Source organism: Pongo abelii, chromosome 9 (genome assembly GCF_028885655.2).
Source record: "Pongo abelii isolate AG06213 chromosome 9, NHGRI_mPonAbe1-v2.0_pri, whole genome shotgun sequence".
Taxonomy (NCBI): Eukaryota; Metazoa; Chordata; class Mammalia; order Primates; family Hominidae; genus Pongo; species Pongo abelii.
The window spans coordinates 67,475,257-67,488,637 of record NC_071994.2 but is presented as its reverse complement, the minus strand read 5'-3'; the positions used below and the strand labels follow the sequence as shown (position 1 = coordinate 67,488,637).

Below are 13,381 nucleotides of genomic sequence, written 5' to 3'. Positions count from 1 at the left end.
AGTCACAAAAAAAAAGATGCATTGAGTACCTGTTAAATGAAATTTCAGCACCTGTTTATAAATACTATAAGCACAATGAAATGGACAGCACACAGCAGAAGGTGCCACTAAAAAATTATACCAAATGGAATAAGCTTTTGAAGGTTGTCATTCAGTCAGAAACAAATTTATATAATAAAATTAAGGAATTTGGGGTGTGTATGGGTAAATGTTAGGAATACATTGGTTCTCATATTGAAGGAGACTGGCGAATGCTGCGTGTTGTACAACACGTTTGTTCTTTGAGCAAGGTCATCACACCAGGAAACAATGAAGCTCTAGTAACCATTTGGAATAACTAAGGGCATGTTTTTGCAGTAGAGCATTAAGCATTGCCACGCTATCTTCCTTCTTCTCTTTTCATTTGGAAATTATATTTATTTTCCATAAATAGTTATGAGCAGCAAAAATTCATAATCCTGTGACAATACCCAGTACCACTAATAATACAGATTGTGATGACTGAAGTAATGACTTCTCTTAAAATCCCTACTTGCACCAAAATGATAGGCAGTATTAGAGATAATAGTTTTGTAATTTGAGTAATATATTTTTTTCCAACAGAAAGAAAGGGGTTTATGATGATGGCAAACCAAAAACTGTGAGCAGTTTTAGCACTTTCCAAGCAAACAAATTGCTCAAGTCAATTAGAAGAAACGATTTTATATTTATTCAGGATTACAATCTTTAATAGTAGTATTAAGTTATAAAATGCAAAATTGTATAACATATGACATAACAAAAATCATTACAGGTGAGTTTTCACTCCCACTTCCCTCCTTTGGAAGCAGAAAATGAAGGGCACTGACGGCTCTGGTGGCCAAAGGAAGTCAGAAAGTAAGGGCTGCAGAGGTGCTGGCTGATGACAGACAGAGAATGTGACTGCAAGACAGAACAAAGGTTTGGGACGACATGGCCAAGGCACACTGTGTGGCCTCCTCTGTGTTGGCTGACTGCTCTCCTTTCTGCCAAAATTTTGAACTTTCCTATTGAATATGGGACACTAAGATGATGATAGTGATGCTTGAGTAGTTCCTGATTCTGAGATACTGTTCCCTTAACACATCACACTTTCTTATGCTAGTCTTATTGCCTGGAATGATTTCCCCCATTTCCTTACCTGACACATTCCTACTTAACCCTTAAGATCCAGATACAATATTAGCACCTCTTAAAGGCATTCCTGACTGTTCCCAAGCTGAGGAGCTCTATTTGAACTTTGATCACATTGCATCATGATTATCTGTATATTCTTTCACTCTACAAGATTGCGTGTGTGAAAGGAAAATAAAAACTCAGGACTCCAGTTCACTATGCCAAAAGGAAAAAATTAGGCTGAAAGGTGAGACATACAAGAAGCCGCTTTTCCTTTTGTTCCTAAACAAACAGCTACAGTTAAAAGGTTAAATTTATCCACAGGTAGCTACTGGTATGTTCACTTTATCTTAAAGACGAATACATAATTGACTGTTCCCCTACCTGCTCCTTTTTTCTTGCAACATGTGGATTACTATACCCTCCCACTTTCTCGTTTAACTATTAAAGCCCTCAAAATCATTGTTGGAGAAAGGCACAGACCTTTCTCCAGGGCGAGTCCTTAACCTTGGCAAAATAAACTTCTGAATTTATTGAGACCTGTCTCAGGCACTTTTTGGTTTGCATGTGCTTGAGAGGGCAGGCACCTAATCATGTTTATTCTTGTATCCATGCTGAGAGCCTGAAATATAGGCACTCAAAGAATTTGTTGATTATTTACTTTTTGCAAGCCAATACATTGTGAGCTGTTGTGACTCATTATTATATCTTCAACCCAATTATTTGCACTGAAAGAGTGAAAAGGGGGTATTAAACAAAAAATATTAAGGACTCCCCCAAACAGAGGCTCATCAATGAAAAACTGCCAAGTTTTGGCCAATTAGTAGAAAATCTGCAATGATAAAATGGCCAGTACTGATATGGGGCCCGCAGGGAGCTTTGAGAATTCTAATCCCATCTGGAAGTCATTTTAACCAAAGGAATTAGACTACCGCATTGGTTGTTGGTAGTGAGGTCTACTTAGATTTCCTGAATGATTTCTAGATGTCCTGGGCACTTAACACCAGCAAAACGTCTCAAGCTGTGTTTTTTCCAAACTGCAGGATCCTCCTTAGTGGCTTGGGAAATCACTCTAATAGGTCAAATCAGTATTTTTTTCAAAATTAAACATTACAGTTGAAAATACTAATGAGCACTGCATGTGGTACGGATGAATATTGTTTCACAAAACTTTTGTTTTAGTGTATACATTATACATTTTGCATGTGCCTTAGTACTACCTGAATTGTGATATAAAATGAATGGGTATATATACATATAAATATAAAATACATTTCTTACTGTGAGTCATGATCAAACAAGTTTGAAAGTCACTGGCTAGACCTAGGGCATATGCCTTCTATCTCTTGCCTTAGATCAGTAGGGCTCAAAGCAATTTAAATGCAAATGTCGACTTTCTTCCCATTTCAGCAGAGTATTAGGCAATGGCAATGATAACAATAACTATAATAATAATGACAACTAACATTTATTAAAATGCTACTATGGGCTAGTTACTAAGTTAAATGTTTTACATATATTATTTCATTTATTCCTCATAACTACCTTAAAAATCTATATTATTTTTTAAAGATGAAGACACTGAGAATTAAGAGGTTTCCTAATTTGCTTAATCACACAGTAAGTAGTGGGACTATGGTTTAAATTGGAAAGTAACTAAACTAAACTTTTTTTTTTTTTTTTTTTTTTTTGAGACGGAGTCTCGCTCTGTCGCCCAGGCTGGAGTGCAGTGGCGCGATCTTGGCTCACTGCAAACTCCGCCTCCCGGGTTCACGCCATTCTCTTGCCTCAGCCTCCCAAGTAGTTGGGACTACAGGTGCCTGCCACCACGCCCGGCTAATTTTTTGTATTTTTAGTAGAGATGGGGTTTCACCGTGTTAGCCAGGATGGTCTTGATCTCCTGACCACGTGATCTGCCCACCTCGGCCTCCCAAAGTGCTGGGATTACAGGCGTGAGCCACTGCGCCCGGCCACTAAACTCTTAATGTATTGTTTCCTGAGGAACCATGTGACCTTGGACCCAATCTGTAAGAACTGGCTAAGGGGACTGCTTCAGGGAAGATATGACACAGTTCATTTTCCCCATAGGAATGCATTACTGTTCAAAGAACCAGTGTTTCCTAAGCACTGGTGTTATTTCCTCTACTCTGTTCTGACGAAAGGGGAGAAGGAAAAGAGATGCTTAGGTCACATGTGGCGCCTTATTTATCATTGTGATCTTATACCTGGCCCAGTGCATAAGACACTAGATATATTCAGTAAATATATCTGCACTGATACGATGCAACACTGAACTAATTCTAGTCCCAGTTATACTAATATTTGCTGTGTGGCCTTGGCCAAGTCACTTAATCTCCCTGGGCCTCTCTAAATACATATCCTGGAGGTTATTTCAAGAATAAAATAATACATGGAGAAAAAATGTAAAGGATGAAAAATTAAAAAGCTGCCTCCAAGTGGCTACTTCTCAAATATACCCAGCTATTATATTTTGGTATTTGAGAGGCAGTACTAATTTTCTCAAGGCATTTTTCTACTCAACAAAGAAATTTATCCAAGTTGTAAGTATATGTGCTTCCCCATTGGGCTTAAATGCAAATCTATTCACTTCTTGCTTTTAAAGTGATTCTTATGTAAAAAAGGATGCAGCCCTTGCATTAGGAACTCACCAACATGCATGATGAATGCAAAGTGATCACCCTGACTGAAAAAGAGGTGAAGGTCAATTTTAACCCTTGCTCATCAGACCAGGAGAGACACACAGTGGAAATAACATAAGAAAACTTGGAACTAAGACTGTACGACAATGAAAGGAATGAAAAAAATTGTGAAAATAGGGGAGCAAAAAGAAAAAGGCTAGGAAGAACTAGGGGTTAGGGTAAAAAAAAAATAAGAAGAATTAAATGATAGGAGGCTCCTCCCACAGTGGTACCTAACTCTGGAAGAATGAAGAGGCTGTACTGGGAGTCGGTATAAGGAAATGAATTACTTGCAAGGCACGGGCATGTCTATACCTTGTCTTGCCCTGGCCAGTCTAAATGTGTGTCTGCCTGGCATTACACATAACAGAGAATCTTTTGAGACCCTTAACTTGCTTGCCCCAGTTCATTCCTCCTACTTTGAGAAGGAATGACACTATCAGAAGAAACACAGAAAGCAGCTCTAGAGATCACAGACAATGTTGAAGGTGTCAGGGAACAGCAGTATCTCTTTGTCCAGTTTATCACTGGGGCTTTACAAGGTTTTGGAGGCTTTAGGAGTGAAGAGTTAAGAGATGGAGTAAAAGAATGAGATTTGCGTTTCTGGATTTTAGCTTAAGATACCAGAATGACAGGCACCTGGTTAGGAGTAAAAAACTGTCATAAGGAAACAAGCCAAATTCACAGTAATTTTCAGCAGAAAGTATTTGAGAAGGGTGTCAGAAATAATATTTATAGCCTCAGATATGCACATAGTGGTCATAAGTTAAATAGGAGATTTTAATCTGAAAAGGTAAATACAGCCTTCTGGGTGCCTTCAGGATTAGCAAGAAATGGAGTCATAAGAATATAACCACTACTGGGAACTCCCTTGTATAAAAGAAGCCAAGAGTTGGAGGCCAGTGTTAAAAAAGAAGATAACGTAGTTGAAAAAGATTGTTAAGGCCGGGCGGGGTGGCTCACACCTGTAATCCCAGCAATTTGGGAGGCTGAGGTGGGTGAATCACGAGGTCAGGAGATCGAGATTATCCTGGCCAACATGGTGAAACCCCATCTCTGCTAAAAACACAAAAATTAGCTGGGCATGGTGGCACGTGCCTGTAATCCCAGCTACTTGAGAGGCTGAGGCAGGAGAACTGCTTGAACCAGGGAGTCCGAGGTTGCAGTGAGCCAAGATCAAGATCGTGCCACTGCACTCCAGCCTGGTGACAGAGCAAGACTCCATCTCAAAAAAAAAAAAAAAAAAAAGAGATTGTTGAAAATCCATGAGCCTTGGGTACCAACATAAAAGGAGGAGACAACTGTGCAGCTACAATTTATATTATAGGCCACCTGGCCAAATGTTGGAATGGATAATATGGTGACGTGTACAATGGCAAAATACAAGATCAGGTTGTGGGGCGGGAGGGCTTCAATTAAGTAGACATCTGCTGAAAGTTGCATTGTTTAAAAGTTGAGTGGAAAAATTACTGACTTTCCTTGCTGACAATGTAAACTTTCATATGGTAAATAAAGCAGTAAGGGGAAATGCAATTTCGATCCAAATTCTGACAAGAGTGCTTAGCAACTGAAATACCAGGAACCTTAGGAGAAAAATCACTGTACCATCTTTTAGTTCAAATTCACTGAGAAAGAAATGATGAGAAGAACGAAGTGTGTATCTTAAACTTTAAAATAATAGTACTCTAAAATTCAGAAAAATGATATATATGGCTGTAATGGGTTGAAATGTGTCCTCCTCCCAAAATTTATATTAAGTCCTAACCCCCAGTGCCTCAGAATATATATCATTAGTTAAGATGAGGCCATACTGGAGTAGAATGGGCCCTAATTCAATATGACTGGTGTACTTATAAAAGGAGAAATTTGGAGCCAGACACAGAGGGAGAATGCCATGTGAAGATGAGGGCAGAGATTTAGGTAATGCTTCTAGAAGCCAAGCAATGCCGAAGATGGCCAGTAAACCTCCAGAAGCTAGGAGAAAGGCATGGAACAGATTCTTCCTCACAGCCCTCAGAAGGAACCAACCCCGCCCTGACACCCTGATCTTGGACTTCCAGCTTCCAGAACCATGAGACATAGTTGTTTAAGCCACCCAATTTGTGGCACTCTGTTATGGTAGCCCTAGGAAACTAATACAACGACTTCAAGGCCTGACACACTAATTGGAAAGATGACTCAAGAAGGTTGAAAGCTCTTAGGAAATCCTGCAATTACAGAAAGTTCTGACGAGGCAGGAAAAGAAAGTATCCAAAAAACCAGTGTGACCACTAGGAGATGTATATGGTTTTCAAAAGGGAAAAAAGTGAATTTTGTAAAGTAGAATCTTTATGTTGATTCTGAACCAAATTCTAGGAATGGATTATCAATGGACTATTTGTAATTACTTTTTTTTAAAAAAAGCACTGATTCCTATAATAAATCACAGCAAAATAACCATAAAACCCTTGGTGATGCAGTTAATTGTTTGAAAGACTGGCAAATAGTGGATTAAAACAATTGACAGAGATTTAGAAATGTGGGCCTGGTGAGTTTTAGTGGGAAGACTCATAACCAGTATAGATGAACAGATTGATCTTTTTCTTCAGAGGGGTTTATATTATTTTGCTGTAGGTCTTTGTCCTTAGCTCTGGCTTGTTCAACATTTTTTTAAACAAAGAATCACATGAGAACAATGATCAAATGTATGGATGACAAAAGGTTTGAAAACAGCAAATGCACTGGTAGACAGAATCAGGGTCCAAAGGTCTAAAATACCAGTCCACATCCCAAAACATGAAATTTCCTAGTTATAACACGGCTAGTGGGTCCAAAAAGCAACCATCAAGGCCAGTATATTTTTAAGAACAATAGCACATGTGAAGCAGACAGGGATTTCAAATGATATTAATCTCCACATGGGTTAACCTAGTGATGGGGCTGCTCATAGCTAATGCAGTTTTAGGCTGTGAGAACACCTAGAGTGCTGGGTTCAATTCTGTGGAGTGTTCAGAGTGATAAGGATGGTAAGCGGCCTACAACCATTTGAACGGGGGATATTCAGAGTTAACTAAAGGCAAGAAAAGAAAGTATCCAAAGGACCAAGATGTGTATGGTTTTCAAAAGGGAAAAAAGTCAATTTTTGTAAGAAATGAATTTTGCAGAAAGCAAGCCTGACAAGAGTTTTTCCTGAAGGGTTTTAGGTGTGGGAGAGTACACTTACTTTCTAACCTCAGAGGACACAGCTAGGGCCAATAAGTAAAAGTGGTGGTCAATATGAGAAAGCAACACATAGAGCTGCTCACAAATGTAAGGGATTATTTTGGGGAAGAAATGAGTTTCCCATTACTGATGATGTTCAAGCAGAAACAAGATTACTTACTTAGTGTGTAGTGTGTATATATGTGTGTGTGTGTGTGTATATATATATATATACTTTCTTTTTTTTTTTTTTTTGAAATGGAGTTTTGCTCTTGTTGCTCAGGCTGGAGTGATCTCGGATCTTGTTTTGCTCTTGTTGCCCAGCAATGGTACGATCTCGGCTCTATGCAACCTCTGCCTCCTGGGTTCAACTGATTCTCCTGCCTCAGCCTCCTGAGTAGCTGAGACTACAGGTGTGCACCACCATGCCTGGCTAATTTTAGTATTTTTAGTAGAGACAGGGTTTCACCATGTTGGCCAGGCTGGTCTGGAATTCCTGACCTCAGGTGATCTGCTTACCTCAGCCTCCCAAAGTGCTGGGATTATAGGTGTGAGCCACTGCGCCCAGCCTACTTAGCATCTTTTTAAGGGAATTCATCATTATATGGGGGTGAGAGGAAGAGTCTAAGATTCTGTGACTCCATTGTGAGACAGTGGGACTTCACAGTTGAGATATCTGGGGCCAGGTGCTTTCTCACGCCTGTAATCCTAGCACTTTGGGAAGCCCAGGTGGGAGGACTGCTTCAGGCCAGGAGTTCAAGACCAGCCTAGGCAACATAGTAAGACTCTGTCCCAAAAAATATTTTAAAAATTTAGCTGGGAGTGGTGGCACACACCTGTAGTCTTAGCTCCCTGGGAGCTTGAGGCAGGAGGATTGCTCAAGCCCAGGAGTTGGAGGCTGCAGTTAGTTAGCTATGACAGTTCTACTGCACTCCAGCCTGGGCAACAAAGTAAGACTCTGTCTTAAAAAAAAAAAAAAATCTGGTCTGGAATTTCCTCTGCAGAGTGAAAGAATCTCACATAAACTTCCAGAGAACAAAGTGGATGACCTTTTGGAGCTTAAAAGAATGAATACTTAGCCTTTCTCTATTTCCTCATGTCAGCAGCTACCTGGATATCATGATGTCTTATCCTCCAAACCAGTATTTCAGAGGACAGGAGCAAAAATAACAGGATTTGGAGTTCCTTGGATCTGGAATCACTTCTTAACTATCTATACTTCTGTGATTGATCGGTCTTTCTGCCCTGCAAATCTGGAGTATCATGGAGTACTCCCAGGGCTGACTCATCATTTAGACATGCTCCCCTTACCTCCTAATGCTCCCAAACTTATCAATATATATGACATCAGCAATTATTATATTTCTTGTCCCACAAGGCTAAGCTCATCTGTCATCATGCTAATAATACATTTGACCATTCATTCAGAAGAGGGTAATTAAGAACAATTTGAACCATAATTAATTGATTTAAAATATCAACTATCTAGAAAAATGCTTTCTGCTTTTAAGCTTGCATCAGTGCTCAGTTATAAAATCAATCTTACTAACCTCCTTGAGCAAAGCTATTGGATGGGTTTACATCCAAATGTCCTGGCACTACCTGCTTAAGCACAGTGGACATTCTTGAAGTCCTCCTTTCAGTCCCTAAAGTCAGCCAAAAAGAAGAACAAAAACCATGTTGTTTGGGTTAACATTACTCAAATGACAAAAAGTTATCTTCATGTGTAGCATGTTTAACTGCTGCCAAACATTGTACTTTTAAGTACCCAAAGCTTTATTAGAGATAACAAGGCAATGTTATTATTAATCAGAGATAACATACATTTGCAAGATTATAGAGAGTTAGGTTTGGCAAGTGCAATCAGAGAATTTAATGATAAATGGAGCAAGGCATGCATGGTGTTACTTTACAAGAAAAGCCACTTTCTGCTTATGTTGAGCTAATTCAAATAGCTGATTAAGCCAAAGAGACCAACTTCTCAAGTCACATGCTCCTGTGTCTAATACATTAGGGTTACCTCTACATGAACCCTTTGGGGTTCCATCACATGATAACTGAAACAGAATATTAGTACAAGTCTTAATGGCTTCATCCAAATCCAGTGAAAACAAACTGTACTGAAAATCATAATAGGCTGCAGATATTTTGGGAATTTCAAACTTATAAATGATGATTTTAATAAATACACATTTAACAAACATGTTCCACTTACATATTCCATGTCATAATAATATTTTAAACTCTATGAAAGATAAATATGGGAATAAAGGGTGACTTTATTTATATTTCCCACTTCCTCTCCAATTACTCTTTTGAAAAGGAAATAACTGAGCTGGGTGTGGTGGCTCACACCTCACACCTGTAATCTCAGTACTTTGGAAGGCTGAGGCGGGAAGACTGCTTGAGCCCAGAAGTTCGAGACCAGACTGGGCAACACAGTGAGACCCCGTCTCTTAAAAAAACAAACAAACAAAAAGAAAAAACTGAATCTCTAAGTTTAGTTACTATTTACTAGACATTAATAGTGGTAGATTTCTAAGTAAAAGGAATTAAACTTATAACCCTTCAGGGTAAAACTTTTAAGAAGTCTTGGTGAAGGAACAGGACAAATAACAAATAACAGTACAAATAACCCTAGGAACAGAACTGACCTTTCATTAGAAGCTGTCAAGAAGAAAAGTATTATCAAATCTTACCTGGAGATAGAGCAAAGGCTGGCCTGACAGTAAGAGTGCTGTTGCCTCTGAGTTTCTGATGGACAGAAACAGCATTCAGTAAGGCTTGCAAGTATTTCTCTTGTTCTATGCTACTGGAAGATTCTAAAGAGGAGGTAGGAGCTATAAAAGGAAAATATATTGAATAAAATAAACTGTCTCTGTGTTAACAAGTATCTATCTATCTATCTATCTATCTATCTATCTATCTATGCTTATTTTTCTCTATATAGTCTACAAGTTACCACACCCAAATATAGAAACCAGCCCCACTTAAATTGCCAGTCTATTAAATGGCTAATCCTCCATTGTAATGCTGGTTTTACCACACCTACTTAATGATTGCCTCATTATCCTTCCAGAAAGAGCCCAGGTCTGGAAAACCAGCACAGGGTTATCCTTCCAAGCATAGATTGGGCTTGAAAGCACAGGGCATAGCTTCTCACTATCCAAGCAACTCAAAATGAAGATTCACGAACAACTCCTTGATGATATCCCCCAACCATCCTGACTAGGTTATTGCTTGGGAGTAGGTTCCTTTGACATCCCAGAAGGGGTAGAGTTAAGAACTTTCCAATACCAGTAACTTTATTTCAATTCTGCCACATAGACCAACCAGGGGACATGAGCCTGTAAAGATTTGTACAGGGAAGAGTGGAAGAAGATGGGGAGAAGATAGGAGAACTACTGCCAATCCCTGCTCCTTCTAAATGAGGAGCAAACAGTATACACAATTGTGAGAGCAATTCTGGGTTGATGGGCATATAAGCCTGGTTTGGGTGAACCAAAACAGAATCACTGAAATTGGCCCAGACAGTTTAAAGAGGATAGGGGATGGACTCACTACAAGGACAACAGATATTCATAAATTTTCTTACAACCTGAATAGAAAATAAATAATTAGCATTATTGTATTTTATCAACTTTAATATGTCATCAATTCTAAGACACACTGTTATTTTATTGCCTAACAATAAAAACTGCTTATCAATTAAAAAATTGCCATTTAAACTATGACACTATTCTTTCTGATCACATCAATTGTAAGATGCATTGCAATTTCAAAGGTATTAGTTGTCAGCTGGGTGCAGTGGTTCACGTCTGTAATCCCAGCACTTAGAGAGGCTGAGGCGGGCAGATCACCTGAGGTCAGGAGTTCGAGACCAGCCTGACTAACATGGTGAAACCCCATCTCTACTAAAAATACAAAAATTAGCCGAGTATAGTGGCGGGCACCTGTAATCCCAGCTACTTGGGAGGCTGAGGCAGGAGAATTGCTTGAACCTGGGAGGCAGAGGTTGCAGTGAGCGAAGATCGCGCCATTGCACTCCAGCCTGAGCGACAGAGCAAGACACCATCTCAAAAAAAAAAAAAAAAAACCAAAAAAACCAAAACAAACAAACAAAAAAACAAAATACAAAAAACCCCAAAGATATTAGTTGTGAGTAAATGTGGAAGTTGAATATGAAATATAGTAAATTTAAATTAGATTTAAAAAAATCAGCAACCAGTGGAATAAGTTTCAACTGTTTTCCAACTAAAAGCTTAGTGATATGCTTATCGGTGCTCCTAAAATCATTCACTCATTTTACATAACTTACGTATGCTTGTGTTCTATTTTATTATTATTTTATTTCATTTTTTTGAGACAGGGTCTTATTCTTTCACTCAGGGTGGAGTGCAGTGGTGCAATCTTGGCTCACTATAGCCTTTACCTCATGGGCTCAAGTGATTCTCCCACCTCAGCCTCCTGAATAGCTGGGACTCAGGCGCCTGCCACCACGCCTGGCTAATTTTTGTATTTTTTTTTATAGATATGGGGTTTTGCAATGTTGCCCAGGCTGGTCTTGAACTCCTGGGCACAAGCAATCCTCCCACCTTGGCCTTCCAAGTAGCTGGGACTACAGGCATGACCCATTGCACCTGGCCCCTTCTTATGTTCTAACATACCCACCAGGTGGCTTGGGAGCACACAGTGTTTCAGAGGAGAAACGGTAAAAAGCCAATTGCCTTCAATTACACCAGCAGTGAGACTCCAAGGCAGGTGGAAGGCTGCCCTCAGCCAACCTAATGATCAAAACATTGGCTGACTTTCAAAAAGCACATGGTTGTACCCAGTGAATCACAGATTCTGAGTTTACTTCATTTCCAAAGGTGGAAGAATGCAGCCATCCCTAAATTGGATCTGATATCTTAGTGGCCTACTGTTTCATTTTTTTTGAGCATCTGTTATGAGGCAGAAGCTATGAGAAAGGTCAGCAAAATACAGTTCCTGACTTCAAGACCTCAGACATGGTACTCACAAGTATTCACAGAATATGGGACAGCTGTACTTATTATTTCACTAGCTTCCTAAAAACTTCTTTGCTTGAAAGCTCCTGAAGCAGCATTTGTGGTCATTAGTTTGCTGTCTTGTGTGTGCATATGACTTGTAAGAGTGAGGATGGATATCTCATATCACATGGCACAGAATCTCGTCTTGCCTCTGAAGCTGTTAAATGTATTTGGATGCTTCCCAGGAGAAAGAAAAAAGATTGGTATAACCTAGTTTCCATCTGTGAATACTCTGGTTTGCTGGAATGAAAATTGCCTAGGACCAAAGACTTTATTATATTAATTTCTATTAAAATCCAAGTACAGACCAGACATATTAAGATGTCAAATTCAATGTGGAGCCTCACACTATCAAGTATAGTTCTTGTTTAAGCTGTGCAAAGTGGAAAAGTTTGTGTGTGAGACAAGACTTGATGAAAAAGCACCATTCCCAGATTTTACTTCCTTTATTTTTAGTACTGTCCTTATGTGAACGGGTGGTAATTGTGTTATAGAGAGATGCTTACCGGCCTGAGGGGAGTTCTGAGATTTGAAAAGACCAACGACTCCCTTCCCATGGAATCCTCCAGATCGGAGGAGCAGAGTACCACTTCTTGAGTTCTTCCAACATACAACAGGCAGGCGATTGTGTCGATAGCAGCGAGCTACTCTTGGTAAACTACTGTCCTGTACAGCTTGAGGTACGACTAAAAGGCCAGGATAGCTTCAGAGACATAGAAGGGAGAAGAGAATGATTGGGGGAAGGAACAGAGGGGAAGAAAAGGGGACAGAAATGAGAGAAGAGGGAGAGAGAGAATATAAGAAATTGAATACTAATATAGTAATTTTCTAAGATTCAGAAACATATTAGTTGAAGGGTAAGATATATTTCTTTTCTTTTTTAATTTTATTTTTATTTTTGTAGAGACAGGGTCTCACTTTGTGGTACAGGCTGGTCTCAAATTTTTGGGTTCAAGCGATCCTCTTTCCTCAGCCTCCCAAAGTGCTGGGATTATGTGCCCGAGCCATTGTGCCTGGCCAACATATTTCAAATACGGAACTTAGTTTCAACTCCTGAATTCTTCAGGGATTGAGAAGAAAATCCCTAGATGGTGAAAATAGCTAACTCATCCACTGATCTGTAGTCTTTTTTGAAAAGAGCCCCCTTCACTGATATTGCAGACTTCTGCTGAATACACTTAGAAAATAAAAATATTATGTAGAATTCTTTAAAAGGCCTCTGTTGAACTATTTACCTTGCCTTATACATTACTTTTCCACAACTTGAAATAGATTGTAAGATTACCGGATTAATGTCAACTTTATGAGTATGACAAG

At 39.3% G+C, this 13,381-nt stretch overlaps 1 protein-coding gene across 10 annotated transcripts in view; it reads right to left on the bottom strand.

Annotated features, from left to right (window-relative positions):
- Window positions 1–13,381, bottom strand: part of SBF2 (SET binding factor 2) — a 544,825-nt gene that overhangs the window by 41,519 nt on the left and 489,925 nt on the right. For 7 of the 10 annotated variants that reach the window (XM_063728148.1, XM_054524676.2, XM_054524670.2 and 4 more), the window contains 3 exons: window positions 12,571–12,767; window positions 9,713–9,853; window positions 8,564–8,659 (listed from right to left, as the gene is read on the bottom strand). In XM_063728148.1, the coding sequence (XP_063584218.1) occupies window positions 8,564–8,659; window positions 9,713–9,853; window positions 12,571–12,767 (434 nt within the window). The remainder of the gene's footprint in view (window positions 1–8,563; window positions 8,660–9,712; window positions 9,854–12,570; window positions 12,768–13,381) is intronic. The other 3 variants (XM_054524673.2, XM_054524675.2, XM_002822035.6) reach the window with 1 other exon arrangement.